Genomic DNA, 15,029 nt, shown 5'->3' with positions numbered 1-15,029 from the left:
TAGGTCCCAGTGACAGAACTCCAATTTTCTAGGGGCCTGGGGTGGGCATGGGAAATGAGGGATCAGGAGTCTCATACTGCTGACCCCTCCCAAATTCCCTGGAGCTTATACTCACCGTGACCGGAAGTGATGGGATTAGCTGATCTAAGGCTCCCAGATGCAATCTCTCCATAAGGAAAGAGAAAGAGGCCAGAGAAGTGCCAACTCCCAAACCCAGTGCAGTATAGTATAGAAGGAACAGGGGCTTTGGGGCCAGGCAGGCCTAGGTTCCCATTCCAAGTCTGAAGCTTATAGATTGGGAAGTTTTGGGCAATTCTAGAGAGTCTCTGCACTCATTGTACAGGGTGGGGCAAAAGTAGGTTTACAGCTGTAATGCAAAACACAGCTTATTTTTGTATTATTATTAATTATTATAGAATTTTCCATATGAACAATTATAAACCTACTTTTTGCCCAATTCTATATATAAAATGGGGTAAGAGGCCTGGCTGGGTAGCTCAGTTGGTTAGAGCATCATCTCCATACACCAAGGTTACAGGTTCGACCCCCCAGTTAGGGAACATACAAGAATCAACCAATGAATGAATAAATAAGTGGAACGACAAATTGATATTTCTTTAAAATAAGGTAAGAGTACTGGGCTTAGGAGACCATCCTAAGGTCAGCATGAGATAATACAAGAGAGCTGCCTGACACATACCCATGTGCTTGGGAAAGGCTAGTTTTCTTCCTTTCATCACATCACTACTAAGAAGTAGATGCATTTATAAGGCAGAGCAGCTCAGCGAGAGAAGCAAGGGATCTGAATTCAGGGGGTGGTCCAGCAGCTCCCCACTTCCCACCAAACCCAGGCTAGTCTTCAAGCACACAACTCACTACTTTTTGACACCCCTCTCTGATCTCACTGTCCTCACCTCCCACCACTTACTCCAGCCAGGCAAATTGCACAGGCATGCATGTGCGCATGTACACACACATCTCAGCCACAAGCACGTGAGCTGCCTGAGCCCTCCTCCAGTTCTCCTTCTCGACATCTTCCTAACCCTTGCTTGACATATGCCTCCTCCCAACGTTACTCCCCACACTCACACACACACGTTTCTGCCCCATCACCCTGTCCTGCTCTGGCTGAAATCAGAAGCAATCACAGCATCTGGAGATCCAGGGCTGGCCAAGATACAATAGCCAGTCCCCTTGGTTTATGGCTCAGCTGACCCAGGGCAGAGCCAAGACTGAAACCCAGGTGATGCCCTCCCTCGGACCCCTGGCTGACTCTAATAATATCCAGGTCTTAGGTCTCTGGACACATCCCAGACAGAGAACCCTGCAAGGGCAGGAACAAGCCTACTGTTCAGCCTCTTCCATCTCCATCTTTCACTGCCCAGCCAGTGCCCAGTTCAGAATGTGAGCCCAATCTACTTTCCACCAAAGACTCAGGGAGTCAGGGTTTAATAACAATAGCCATAGTTTGCTGAGTGCTTACTATGATCATATCCTCTACTGTCTTCACATCATCTTGGTTTAATTCTCACAACAGCCTGTTGCTGTTCTCATTTTATGATGAGGAAACTGAAGCTCAGAGAGGTGAAGTTAACATTCATGAGATCATCAACTGGGATTCAAACCCAGGTCACTGGCCTCCAACCCCACCCAGGGAATGGGGCAGGACACACCTTCCTCTTGGTGATGCTGCGGAGCAGCTCAGCCTTGCTCAGGAGAAGCCCCTGGCTGGCCAACTCCCGCTCCTCCTCCACATGGCTCTGCCGCTCCAGCTGCTGGAACTCCAAGTCCTCAAAGAGCTTTGTCTCTGTCTCCAGAGCCTCTGCCTCCTTGAAAAATAATGACAGAGGGGGTTGGGTTGTGCTCAAAATAACACTCTGAGCCTGGAAGGCCAGGCCACAGAGGTGTTAGTTTTAGGGGCTAGACCTGGGAAAACTGGGGAACGACCTGTGCCCATCCAACCCCCTTTCCTCTGCTTGGCTTTGCCCCTTCCACAGGCATCACTGCCTGGAGCAGGAGAAAGGAGAAAACAGATCTCCCCAATCCTTCCCTGTCCCCTCCAAACCAAAGCACCGACCCTGGTGTGCTGGCAAGTACTTCAGGTGGTCCTGTCCCACCACTCGCTCTCCTCTCATCCGGGCAGGTGGCCCTCAGGGCTGGGGAAAAGGGGCTGGTGAAACTGACCCTTCTCAGCTGCTCCTGTAACTGTTCCCGCACTGACTCGGGGCAGTTATCGAGTTGCATCTGGAGCTTGGCGTAGAGAGCCTGGCGGGCCTCCAGGTGCCTCCGTCCCGTGGCCAGCTCCACCCTCTCCTGGTTGGTGGGAGGGGGAGAGGGCAGGCACAGGGGGAGAAACAGAACACACACTCCTCAACTCCGGTCCTGGCAGGCAGCAGGGGCCATGGGGAGGGGGCAGGGAGGGTGGGAGAGAGAAACAGGAAGTGGGGAATGGGGGTGGGAGAGAAGAGAAAAAAAAGACGAGGAATAGAAGAGAATAACCAGGAAAGGAGAAAGAAAAGAGCAGAAAGGGGAAATAAGAGGGGAAGAAGCAAGGAGCTGAGGTATAAGGCCTCAGAAGTACAGAGGATGGTGTACCACAGGCAGAAATTTTGGTCTCTTGGAGTCCCTTAAACCAGAAACATTTGGGTAGGTCCTAAGAAAAGGCCCTCTGTTTTCTCTCCAAAGCAGTCAAGGCTATAAAAGTGGTTCCACATCACAAATAGGGAGCTTCTAGCTCCTGTTCTTCCCCTTCTTCCACTGCCCAGAGACCAAAATTTAACCCTGGGGAAAAAAGGATGGACATGGTGAGGGTTAAATCCAGGGGATGGGTATGAATCAGGAGCTGAGGATATAAAGCTACAGCAGTGCAGTGGAGGGGACCCAAGCCCAACACCCTTGGCCTCCCTCCCTCCTGCCCAGGGTGGGGGTGGGGTGTTGGCACAGCAGGCTGAACTTCAGCAGAATGAGGGCTGCAATTAGTTCAGGCGTTGCCATGGAAACAGGTGGGGGATGGGTACAGAGTGGAGGTGGATGGCTCTGTCTGGGCCGAGATGACACCTCTGAGGGCAGGGAAGGGAGGGGAGGAGCTGGTGAGTCACCCCTCCTAAGGACAGGCAGAGGAGAAATTATGACTACTGATTCCAAAGCCAGAGTGGGGCTATGGGCTAGGGGCTGGAGAGGAAAGCTGAGTGAGACCACCACCACTACCACCTCAAATAACTGGGCCCAGAGAAGTGATAAAGTCCAGGCCTCCATGCAATGCCAGGTAAATGAGAAATGAGGTTCCTTCTGAAACCATGGGCTTCACCTGGGAGTACCTATGCTGAACCCTGCCCCCACCCACCCATATATTCCACCCCATCCCTGGAGAGGAAGACCTGATCAGTTCAGTCCTGGAATCTAAGTACTTCCCCATCTTTGGACTCAGCCTTTACAATAACCTATGTTCTAGATGACTTAGGGGCAGGAGAGGAGGAGAGGCTGCCTCTTCTTGAGGTATCTGAATTTGGGAAGCCCCAAGGGGAAGAGAGTGTGGCAGTGGCAGAGAGTCCCTGTCCCAGCCCTCTACAAGCCATGACACAACTATACCTCCTTACCCCCCTGCTCTGGAGGGAAGGTGGGTGGATGGCTGGAGGACAACAGTCTGTGGAGGAAACACCCAGGCTTTTCCAAATGGGAGGAGCTCTTCCCATTTGGAAAATGGAGGTTGAGAAGCTCCTCAGCCAAGCATTTCCCCAACCTTGTACCCACCCTACTAATTCCCCACCAAGTAAAGTTGAGCTGTGCCCCTTGCCTCTCTGATCTAAACCTTGGGGTCCCACACCAAGGAAGAAGGCAGCATTAGAGGGGAGAGGCCAAGGGCCCATGGAGTTAGTGCAAAAGCAGGTATGGCTCAGCCCCGGTTGGGTGGCACTGGCAGTTAGGGGCATGCGGAGAGCCCACGACAGTGACTGGAGGAAAGTGGGGGACGTTAGTGCAGGCCTGTTTGGTAAGCATGGAGTTAATTTGGCACAGAATTTGGGAGTGTGGTTTTGGGGGCCAAAGCCAAAGCTCAAAAAAACAGGAGTGTCAAAGAATTTTTAAGAGCTTCAAAATTGAAGGAAGGAGAAAGACACTCTCAAAAAATGCAGGAGGAAAATTAATTCTTGGGAAAATACTGTCAAGTCCAAAAACAGATGGCCCCTCTCCACTTCAGAGCTTTTTGGCACGCTGTAGGGCATCTTGGGCATGGCTGGCATGGACCCTGTGGGATGGAGTGGCCCCTGCAGGCTAGCACGAAATCTGAAATGGGCAGGGGCGGGAGCTGGGACCATTTGGAATGGGAGACTACAGGTTCTGAAGGCTCAGAGGGAGCAGCGTCCCAAGGGCCACCTCCCAAACACCACTTCCTGAGCACATAAAGCATGCTTGGAGAGACTCTCCAGATGGAGGGACCCAAACCTGAATCACACTCCAACACCAGTCCCTCAGCTCTGTGCTTACTGCCCAAGAAGAGGTTTTGGTACTTCCTAGAAGGTCCATGAAGAATCCAGAATGGCAGGCACCCAGGCACCCAGGCACCCAGAGGTAGCACAGAGACCCAGACAGAGGAGACCCCAGACACCAGCCCAGCCCACAGTGATGTCCAAGCTGGTACCTTCCACAGAGGACAAAGTCCCTACCCCTGGAGTGGCACAGAGACCACCTGGTCTATAGGCTGGATGACGAGGGGTGGGGTAAGGGGCCCCAGAGAAGACATTTCTCCTTCTCTCCTAGGCCACTGTTCCCCAGCATGAGTGAGGCCATGTGTTGGTTACCTTGTCCCTCTCCTTTTGGATGCCCGTCTCCAAGGTCACCAGCTTCTCCTGCAGCTGGTCCACTGCCTTCTGTTCCTTCTGCAGCAGGGCCCACTCTGCCTCCCTCTCCCCCTGCAGCAGCGCCTGCTCCATTTCTGCCTGGGAGCAATACCAGGGTCCACATCAAGGCCAGTCAAGGCAGCTGGACTCACACCACTCCTGGGGCCTTCACTCTGTCAGAGTCCTTGAGGCTTACCTCTCGGGCTGACTCCTGCAGTTGCTGCTCCAGCTCCTTTACACGGACCTTGAGCTGCTCCACTCGCCCCAGCACCTGAGCCCGCTCCTCCTCCAGGGCCAACACCTCTCCTTGGAGCTTGGAGCTAGGTGCATCTTCGTGCTGGAAGGGAGGGAAGCCATCAACTGGAGAAGTCTAGAGCCTTCCAAGATGAGACTAACAGAATGGATCCCCATTCCTCAGGGCACTTGGAAGGGTCAACTGGACTGACATAGAAAGCAAATTCCCCTCCCTGCATGGGGAGCAATACAGACTCATTTAAATGGCATAAAGATTTACCACTAAGCCAAATGGCTCAGTTGGTTGGGGCATCATCCCTTATACCAAAAGGTCACAGGTTCGATTCTGGGTCAGGGCACATACCTAGGTTGGAGGTTCAACCCCTGGTTGGGGCACAAATGAGAGGCAACTGATCAATGTTTTTCACATCCATGTTTCTCTCTCCCCCCGCCCCTGCCCCCTTCCTCTCTCTCTCATATCGATAAATATATCCTCCGGTGAGGATTTAAAAAAAGGTTTACTGCTGAGTGCCAGACCTGGGTGGGGTCCAAGGAAAGGCAGGAATAAAGCATATTTATAGCTTGGCAAACTAATCAATACCTCCCTCACTTCCTTGCCCCATTTCTACACTTCTCATACCTGATCCCATCTCAAACTGAATCCTTCAATCACGTCCCATCACTGGGCTTAACACCACCACAAATGCCTGCCTGCTCTGCCTCCTGTGGTTGCCCAGCCCTCACCCAGCCCACCCACTAACATCCCACCTCCTGCTGGGTGCTCTCAGTGCTACTGCACTCTTCCTTGAGATTTTCCTCATCTGAGCGTTCCACACTCTCCCACAGGCGCTGGGTGGTACCTCCAGGCTCCTCATTGCTCCGCCCACAGGTTACAATGGCCCCTGAAAGGCCTTGTGAGGGCCTCCGGCCTGCCAATGCCAATGCTACAGTGGCCTCCCCAATGCTGGGCAGCTCCCCAGCCTCAGGTCCCCCATCAGCCCGGCTGTACTCTGCACACAGGTTGAGGATGGTCTCCAGGCGCTGCCGTTCCTGGGAAGTGTAAACAGACAGAGCAGGGCATGAAGAGGAGGAGGCAGGGCTAGGGCCAAGCACAGTGTCCTGCCAAGAGAGAGAACTAGGACACTAGGGGCATGAGGCTCAGAATCAGGCCAGGAAAGTCACCCCCCACCCCACACAAGGTTTAAAGAGGCAGAGGGAATGAGACTGCCCAGAAATGAGCAGGAGAAAGCAGGCTATTGTGTCATCTGCTCACATGGCTAGCCCTCCCTGTCTTCCATTTTCCTTTCCCTTCTCATCCCAGGGTAGGACACACCCAGATGCACCTGGGAACACACACTGGTAAGCAGACTGAAGACCACAATGAGACACAGATAAACACTCAAGCATTCATGCTGACACGAATACATGACGATCCACGACACAAGGGGATATTAGAGACACTCCACACACCACTGACAGAGGACAAAACATGTGCCCTGGGCCTGTGTTAACAGGCAGGTAAACACAAAAACATCAGCCCTGACATGCACAATGCACACTGATTCACACTTACACAGTAAACACAGCCCAGCATAAAGACAGGTAGGTACTGACACAGAGCTGGAAAACAGACCCCTGAGCCCACAGGGACTTGACAAAGTTCACACAAAGAAGTACTCAGCATGCATACACCTGCCAGACAGACCTGGGACATGGTCCTCCTCATCTCTACCTCCACTCCAAGTCACTCAGGCAGCCCTCAACTCCTGGCTCCTTCTCAGCAGGGTGGACTGCTTAAATGCTCTGGCCCATGTGAGTGCTCCATGGCCCTGACACTTAGTCTGGCCCCTCCCCACACACAGCCCACCCAAGATATATCTCTCAGGGCCTAGGATATAAAGGAAGGAAGGTAAAATCATGTTCCAGGTCTGTGTCCCCCTTTCCCATTCATAACACTCCAGCCTCCCCCATGGCTCACCAGGGTCCCTCAACCTCAGCTGTATCCCACCATGTACAATTTGGCCATGACCCCCTAGACACTTACCCAGCTTCCCTGCTGTTGTTTGCCCAATTCCATGGCAAAAATAAAAATTAAAACAGGAACACCCTCAGCACCCAGGAGGCTGGGCCAGTGCCCCCACCCCTACCTCAGTGCCCAGATAAGCAGCCTGGTTGAGGTGGGAGGGGCAAGGCGGGCAGCCTCCAAGGTTTAAAGTGGCAGGTGGGGCAGGTCAGGGCTAGTGATGAGGTGTGTGCTCATGTGAGGGGTAGGGAAACTGAATGGAGGAATTGGAAGAAGCTGAGCCACGACTCTCCTTCTGCCAGGCTCACTGGTCCCTCGCCAGAATGAGCCCCCACAGTGGGCCAAGCTTTATTATCTAGGCAGTGAAGAGAAGATATAGTAAGAGAAAACTGGGGATCCTGACTCATCTCTCCCCACCCAACACAAACACACTGCCTGACATTTTTACCTCACTCAAAGTTGTCCCAACCTCTTCCGAAAGGGTCTCCAGACAAACCTCCTCAATTCTCATTCTCCTCCTCTAACTAATCTCAGGGCTCCTAAGCCCTGCCCAGGAACCTCATTCTTCTGCTCACAAGAGAGAATGGGCAGAATTCATTCCGTTGTATATGTGCTCAAGTGTGGACACACCAGCAGAGTGCCTTGAGTTCCCTGCGCTCTCTGGGAATCCAACCCTCACCCAGCTCAGATGCTCTCTCTAGGACAGAGCCACACCTGTGCCCCAAATGCCCACAACACATACAATCACACAGGCTGCCCAGATCAGGCCAGGGGCTGCCCATCCTGTTCTCTTCCTCTTTTCTGCCACCTACACTCCCAGATGATCCTGCACAGGCCAAGGTAAACAGCTCCTAGCCATTTATAGATGCCACAGTGAAGCAAGAAAGAAGGACCAGGGGCTTTTCCAAAGAACAAAACTTGGAAAGACAGGAAACTTGGGTTTGAATTCCAGCTGTGTAATTTGCTGTGTGGCCTAGGAAAAACCCATTCTGCTCTCTGGGCCTCAGACCTGCTTCTCAAACTGAAGAGTGCAAGGCCTCAACCATATACATGGTGTGTTTCCCTACAGCTTCAAGGTATTCAGGTAAATAACATGAAAGTATACACATGTAAACAAAAGTTGTGTTATAGACTAAATGCATAATTAGTATGAATTTAAAATAAAAGCCTTAGAGACTTCAAAGGAAGTTCTTCAGGGCATCAGACTCTTGAGATACCAGTCACTACGGTGTATCCTGGGGGAAGCTTGAGAAGCCCAGGTCCCTGGGCCCCTCCCATTCTGCCAGCTGGCTGCTCACATGCTGGTAGAGACCTTGCACTGGAGGTCAACAACCTCCCTGGCACCCACTCACCAGCCTCTCCATCTCCTGCTCCCGAAGCCGCTCTTGGCGCTGCCGCCGGTGGTACTCCAGAAGGTCATCCTCATTGTCACTGATCTCCGTGATGCTATTTTTCCGTTCTCGAGTGACAGGCACCTGTAAGTCTCCACTGGAGAGCTTCCTCCGGGCACGGGGGCTCTGCTGGGGCAACGCCCCAGTCAAAGAGCCCAAACTGTAGGCTGGGCTCAGCCTACCACTGAAGCTGCCCTTGCGAGGTGCCAGCGACTCCCCGAGTGTGGGCGAGGGGCTCCGTGTCCTACGGCCACGTGCCCCTAGTGTCAGTGAAAAGTCCTCTGGTGAAGCCCCATGGGCTGCCCAGCGCCGGAGCCGGGGACTCTCTGCCACTTCCCTGGTTCGTTTGGGATCTGGGGTGGTCCGAGAGGGCATGGGGGAGACAGCCCGTCTGGACAGAGATGGGCTCAAAGGAGGGAGTTCTCGCATACTGTCCAGGCCCCGCCGGCTCAGGCGGGGACTCTCAGGAGGCTGCAAGGTGCGCGTGGCTGACCCATCTGAAAATGTTCGGCCCACCAACTGGCGTGAGGGGCTAGTCCTCAACACCCGCTCAGTGCCTGGCAGCTCATGGAGATGGCTGGGAGGGCAGTCCTGAAGTGTGCCAATTTTGTTTTGGGGAATAGGGACTGGAGGCTGGAACTTAGGGCTGCCAGGAATGCTGGGGGATTGGCTGTGGGCACTGGAAGCTGGGTATTCACTCAGGCTGATAGCCACCATAGGCAGCTGCCCACCCAGCCAGGGTTTCTCAGTGGTTCTGCAGGCCTCTGCCAAGACAGTAGATGCAGGGCTGTCTGTCAGCAGACCCCGGAGGCCAGGGCTCAGAGGCCTCTCATTACCTGCCTTCCTGCCCAGCCAAGGGCTCTCAGAGGAGTGGCCACCACTAGGTGGGGACTGTAGGGGCTGCAGAACCAAATGGTAACTTGAGGAACGAGCAGGTATCAGCGGAGGTATGGAAGGTACTGGCTCATGGCCACTAGGTGAGTGGCTGGCACAGCTTCCACTGCTGGCTGGTGAGGAGAGTGGAGAGAAGGCTGGAGAGGTGTTCTCATAGCTGGAGCCCACAGACATGGTGCCGGGGCTGGTTGCGGGGGATAGCAGGTAACGACCACCATTAGCCATAGGCAAAAGTGGGGAAGTTACAGCAGGCTTCTTGCCAGTAGCTCCAGGTTCCTCTAGAACCAGTGAATCCATGATTTCCTGCAGGTCCTTCTCAATAGAGCTCACCAGGGAACTGTGGCTGGCATAGGCCAAAGGCCCCTGGTTTGCAGGCTGTGGGGTGTGGTTCCCATTCACCAAGCTTTCTGATTCTGCTAAAAGAAAATGCAAAGATGCCTCAGGTCCTGGTCTTTGACTTTGGGGAGGTCCATATACACAAAAGCAAAGGCCCTCCCCCACCTTTTCTTAGCAGAGTTGGGCTGCAAAGGCTCTGGAGAAGCCAGGAGACCTGGGTTCCAGTGCCAACTCTGCCACTGACCTGCTGTGTAAACTTACCCAAGTCACTTGCCCTCAGTTTTCCCTTATGTAAAGGAAGAGGATGGGTAGGAATCTTCTGGCTCTAACATTTTATGACTTAGGACAGAGTTAGCAATAATGCCAGGTACTCACCCCAAGACTAGGTTCTTCCCTGCCTTGGTTTCCCCAACATCCTATATCTCTCCTTCAGGAAGGGCAGGTGAACCTTTTACAAAAGGGAGGGGGGCATGCTATTGAGCTGTCAAGTTCCAGGAGGGGCCCTGGCTGGTGTGGCTTAGTGGATTGAGTGCCGACCTATGAACCAAAGGGTCACCAGTTCAACTCCGTCAGGGCACATTCCTGGGTTGTAGGCCAGGTCCCCAGTAGGAGGCGTGAGAGAGACAACCACACATTGATGTTTTTTCTCTCCCTCTATTTCTCCCTTCTTTCCCCTCTCTCTAAAAATAAATATATAAAATCTATTTTTTTAGAAAAGCCCCAGGAGGGATCCCAACCTAATAGGACATTAGGGGCTACCAACACAGTAGCCAAGACCCATGAAAAAACACACACAAAGCCTCCAAGGCTGACTGAATGAGTGAGGGGCATGTGCTGCACCACTTTGTCTAATCAGAAGCAAGTGAGGGGCTTGGCACTGATGGCTAGTTCCTGGAAGCCAGGCTGACCAGCAGGTAGGTGCAGCTCAGTGCCTCCAATTAACCTATTAAGCCACGCCAACAAGAGCCTCCCTGTGCCCTGCCTCAGCCCTGGTCAACCAACAGAGTAGCTGGAACCACTGCCCCAAACAGATGAGGGGTTGGCATGACAAGGCTAGGGTGGGGCAGGGTAAAGCTAACCAGGGAGTGGACTGGGAACTCAGGCATAGCCCCCATGAGACTAACTGGGGGGTAGAGAAAGAGACAGAAAAACCTTTACAAGACTGAGTTTGGGTCCAAAATTATAAGGACTATGTAGAACAACAGTCAGAGGGGTTACCATGGACACTGGTGATCCCAGTGACCACCCATCTTTCCTCAGATCCCCAGACTATCCAATTAAGCCACTGGCATCACCCTGCTAGGTGTACTGCCATACATGTCCACCTGTTCCAATACCATGTTGATACCTGCCATCCCACAGCCATCTGAATGCCTATGCAAAGTCTGGGATGGTAGACCCACTGGCAGCCTCCTGGTCTGCATCCCAAATCCCAGGCAGCTGGGCTGAGGGGAACTGTGCTGGTTCCCTGGGATAATCACCAACTCTCCTATGGGGGTCAATAATTCAAACCTAAACTGAGGCTGCTCCACTGAGTCATCAACTGGCATTATCAGGGCAGTGGGTGGGACAGGGCCCAAGGACATGATCACCAACAGGTAGGAACCACCAGAGCTTTCCCAGATTCAACCTAATGCTTCCTTCTGCCCACCTCAGGCCACATGCAAGAGCAAGGCTCCATTGTGGTGACACACGAGGACCAAGGTCTCAGACACTGAGGCAACATCTTCCAGAGCAGTGGGACACAAGCTGGCAGAGTCCTCCATCTCTCAGACTTGTGATTCCCCAATTCTAGCCGAGCGGCACTTCTTGCATCTCTCCCAGTGGCCAAAGTGCCTGGCATTCTCCACCAGTGGCCCATGGCAGGTGGCAGAAAGCCCAGATCATGAGTGTTGTCCTGCCCTGGCACTACAAGCATGGCTGGAGTGGGCAAGGAGGAAGACAATTGAGGGGGTACCAGCAACCCAGCCTCCTGCCCCAACTGGGTACCTACCTGGGCCAAAACTGTAGGGGGGCCCAGGAGCCCGGCCCCCTGCTGGAATCATGCTTTTCATCCACTTGGCTTCAGCTGGGTGATTAAAGCGGAGGAAGGTGGACTGACCCAGGCACAACATGCAGCCTTCAGAGAAAGAAAACGCTTGGAAGGGCAGGCAGGGCTAAGGCAGCCCTCATCCCACTAGCAGGTTCATCCCAAATTCCAAAGAGCCATCCCTACCTACATTCAGTGTCCACACCATCCACACCTGACCCTACCTGTAGTTAAGAAAGGCACTGGCAGGGCTCAAGAACACAGGCCAGAGTGGAAAGGGCACTGGTCCAGGAGTCCCAAGATCCAAGTACCAGTCCTAACTCTTCTTACTAGCTGTGAAAAGGTGCCTTCAAGTGAAGTCACTTCACCCCCCGAGTCCATTTTTCTCTCTCTTTTTTAAAGATTTTATTTATTTATTTTTAGAGAGGAAAAGGAGGGAAAAAGAGAGAGAGAGAGAGAAACATCAATGTGTGGTTGCTGGGGGCCGTGGCCTGCAACCCAGGCATGTGCCCTGACTGGGAATTGAACCTGCGACACTTTGGTTTGCAGCCCACGCTCAATCCACTGAGCTATGCCAGCCAGGGGTCAGTTTTCTCTTTAGAGAAATGAGGACAATACCACTGACATTGCAGCTAAGACAGTGCATGTGAAAGTGCTCTGCAAGTGGACAAAATTCTTCAGAGAACATAGACACTCTTGTCCCCCAACCTGACATGTACTCGTGCCTCTTGGATGGAAGGGTAAGCTTGAGAGGCAGTAATTTCTAGGATCACAAAAAGACTCTGAGATAGGACACAGAGAAAAACCATGGTGCCCCTCAGGGTACAAAATTTGCTTCCTGACTCCAATAGTGGGAGTGGCTACCACCCTTTTACTCTGACAATGTACCCTCTGGCCTGACATCCTCCTGCTCCTACGTTCTCCCCTGGAATGTAGCCAATGGGCCCAGCCTAAGCCAAGCACATTCCCAGGCAATAGACACAAGTCCAGTCCTGCCCAGGAAGTGGGAGTGCATGGAAGGTGGAGGGTATGCAGGAGCCAGAAAATGTAGCCAGGGGCACCTGAAGCATGCACAGCAGCAAGTGTGCCCAGAGACACCTAAGCGTAGCTGGCAGAGCTCCTCCTCCTGGCCACACAGGTGCTAGCAGACTCCTTTGAAAGACACTAGTTTTGGAGAAGCCAGAGATCCCTACAATTTGTTCACATCTCTATCCCCTGACCCCAGCCTCCTTCTATCTGCCCAATCTGGTACCACCTGGCACCCCAAGCTTCATGTCAGTCTAAGCTAAGACTGGCAGGGAAATCTACATTCCTAGACACTGAGACAGTTCAGGCCGCAAGGGCATGGGGCATCCCAGGCCACCTGGATATCTTAGCAGGCCCCCCACTGAGAAGCCTGTGGCTGGAACCCAGGGCATTGCCATGGGGGTGGGGAAACCTAGCAGACTGAGAAGCCCCTAGCAGATAACCACAGTGGACAAAGCCACCTACTTCTTTGGCACACCCACAGGCCCTCCCAGGCAGGGAGGCACCAACAGCAATTCTAATGGCTAATGGCTGGTTAGGAGAGGGAGAGCCTTCCTTGACAAGCCACCAGTCAGAGGAGCTGACCCCAGAGTAATCATAACCAGAATAAATAATAGCTAACCATCCATCCACCTAATTACAACCACAGCTGTTTTTAAAAGAACCCTGCCAGGCCTTTCCCCCTCTTTTCAGCCAGTTTGCAGGGTCTACACATACCCACTCAATCCTAGATTGATTGGGGAATCAGGAGGTTGGGGGTTGGGGGGGAGGGGCGACCCAAGGAGGGGAATCAGGAGCCTGATCACACAGTCCAATCTGGGAAGGAGGTGGGAAGTGTGAACAGATTCCAGCCCATCAGTGCCAGGCCCACCCAAGGAAGCTAGGGACCCTTAGCTGTAGCTCCTACAGCTGTGAGTTCCCTGCCCCCTTCTCTGTCCCTCACCCTCCTCCATACAGAAGGTGTGGCTATGCTGCCTCTGGCCTATAAATAGGTGATGCCAGGCAGCAAAACTGGATCTGTATTAATAGAGGGGGCAGGAGGGCAGCAAGACTGAGAGTAGCCCAGCTCCTGCCCAAATTAACTTTCTATTTGCACTCAGGGGCCCTGGTAATTGCCCCAACTCTAGTCCTATGCCCTCGGGGGCTTGGCCAGCCTATTTCTGGGAAAAACCCTCCTCTCAACTCTCTCCTGCCCCACATCTCCAAAAGTCAGCCTAATCAGGAAACCCAAGAATCCCTTTTCATCCAGGCAAAGTTTGGTCAGTGCCTCCCATCCCTAAAGCGGCTCAGGGCCCAGTGCTGTGCAGATGGGTGGTACGGCTACACATCTGGAGAGGGAAAAGAAAAAAAAAAAAAAAACAGGGCAAAGGAGAGGGTGCATCCTCTCTCTTGAGATGCAGAGGGGAAACAACACACACAGACACACTCTCACACAGGTTCACACACCCTCACAGAAACAGGCACACAGGCACAGGCAGACCTGCTCACACACTCACAGAGCCACAGTCACTGCCCTGCTGGCTGCATAAATAGAATGGACTGGCCAAAGGGAGACTGGGATAAAGGGAAGATGGAAGGAAGGGTCTTAGCTCTTTCCATCAGAGACCCCTCTTAGCCTATAACACAGGTTCCCCTCATCCTAACCAGGACCCTTCACCCCCATCCAGAGGCAGGTCCCATATACCCAGTGCTGGGGAAGATAAGGTCTGCCCCACTGAGGAGTGGCCCCACACCCAGACCTCCCACTCAGAAATGCCAGGGCTCAATCAAGCTCCCAAAGAGGGGCTCCAAGGCCTCACTGCCCCTGCTCAACCCCCTCCCAGCCCGAGCTATTCCACGCCTGTCTGCGGCTGGCCCAGGCTGAGGACTCACCGCCGAAACAGGCCCTCGGGACCGCTGGCTCCCACTAGCTGGAACCCTCCAGGTCCCAGCCCGACCGGGGCCTTTGAGAAGGGGTGCGGACCTCCCGCGCCAGCAGCTCCAGGATCGGAGCAGTTAGCCGCCAGGCAGCGAGCCGCCACCAATGCCCGGGGAGGTGCAGACAGGCCACCAGCGTTGGGGGAAGGGAGCCAGGGGGAGGGACAAAGAGCGGAGGAGGGGAAGAGGAAGTGATGGAGGAGAAAAGAGGGGAGTAAGATGGAGAGGGCGGGGCGGGAAGATGCAGGGAGGGTGTGGGCTCCAGATTCTGGTGCCAGGAGCAAGAGTAGAAATAGGGCAGGGTGGAAAGGTTTAAGGGGAGCCACAGAAGAAAAGGTGAGAGG

At 53.4% G+C, this 15,029-nt stretch overlaps 1 protein-coding gene across 11 annotated transcripts in view; it reads right to left on the bottom strand.

Annotated features, from left to right (window-relative positions):
* Window positions 1-15,029, bottom strand: part of PHLDB1 (pleckstrin homology like domain family B member 1) — a 48,373-nt gene that overhangs the window by 21,910 nt on the left and 11,434 nt on the right. For 5 of the 11 annotated variants that reach the window (XM_045836796.1, XM_045836819.1, XM_045836837.1 and 2 more), the window contains 7 exons: window positions 11,707-11,832; window positions 8,445-9,793; window positions 5,838-6,119; window positions 5,032-5,172; window positions 4,797-4,934; window positions 2,185-2,313; window positions 1,674-1,829 (listed from right to left, as the gene is read on the bottom strand). In XM_045836796.1, the coding sequence (XP_045692752.1) occupies window positions 1,674-1,829; window positions 2,185-2,313; window positions 4,797-4,934; window positions 5,032-5,172; window positions 5,838-6,119; window positions 8,445-9,793; window positions 11,707-11,832 (2,321 nt within the window). Of the gene's footprint in view, window positions 1-1,673; window positions 1,830-2,184; window positions 2,314-4,796; window positions 4,935-5,031; window positions 5,173-5,837; window positions 6,120-8,444; window positions 9,794-11,706; window positions 11,833-14,640; window positions 14,821-15,029 lie in introns of those variants that run through there. The other 6 variants (XM_045836828.1, XM_045836845.1, XM_045836868.1 and 3 more) reach the window with 4 other exon arrangements.

This window comes from Phyllostomus hastatus, unplaced genomic scaffold (assembly GCF_019186645.2).
Source record: "Phyllostomus hastatus isolate PE091 unplaced genomic scaffold, TTU_PhHast_1.1 phas_contig_113, whole genome shotgun sequence".
Classification (NCBI taxonomy): domain Eukaryota; kingdom Metazoa; phylum Chordata; class Mammalia; order Chiroptera; family Phyllostomidae; genus Phyllostomus; species Phyllostomus hastatus.
The sequence above is the reverse complement of the archived record's forward strand: the minus strand, read 5'-3'. Positions and strand labels throughout refer to the sequence as shown.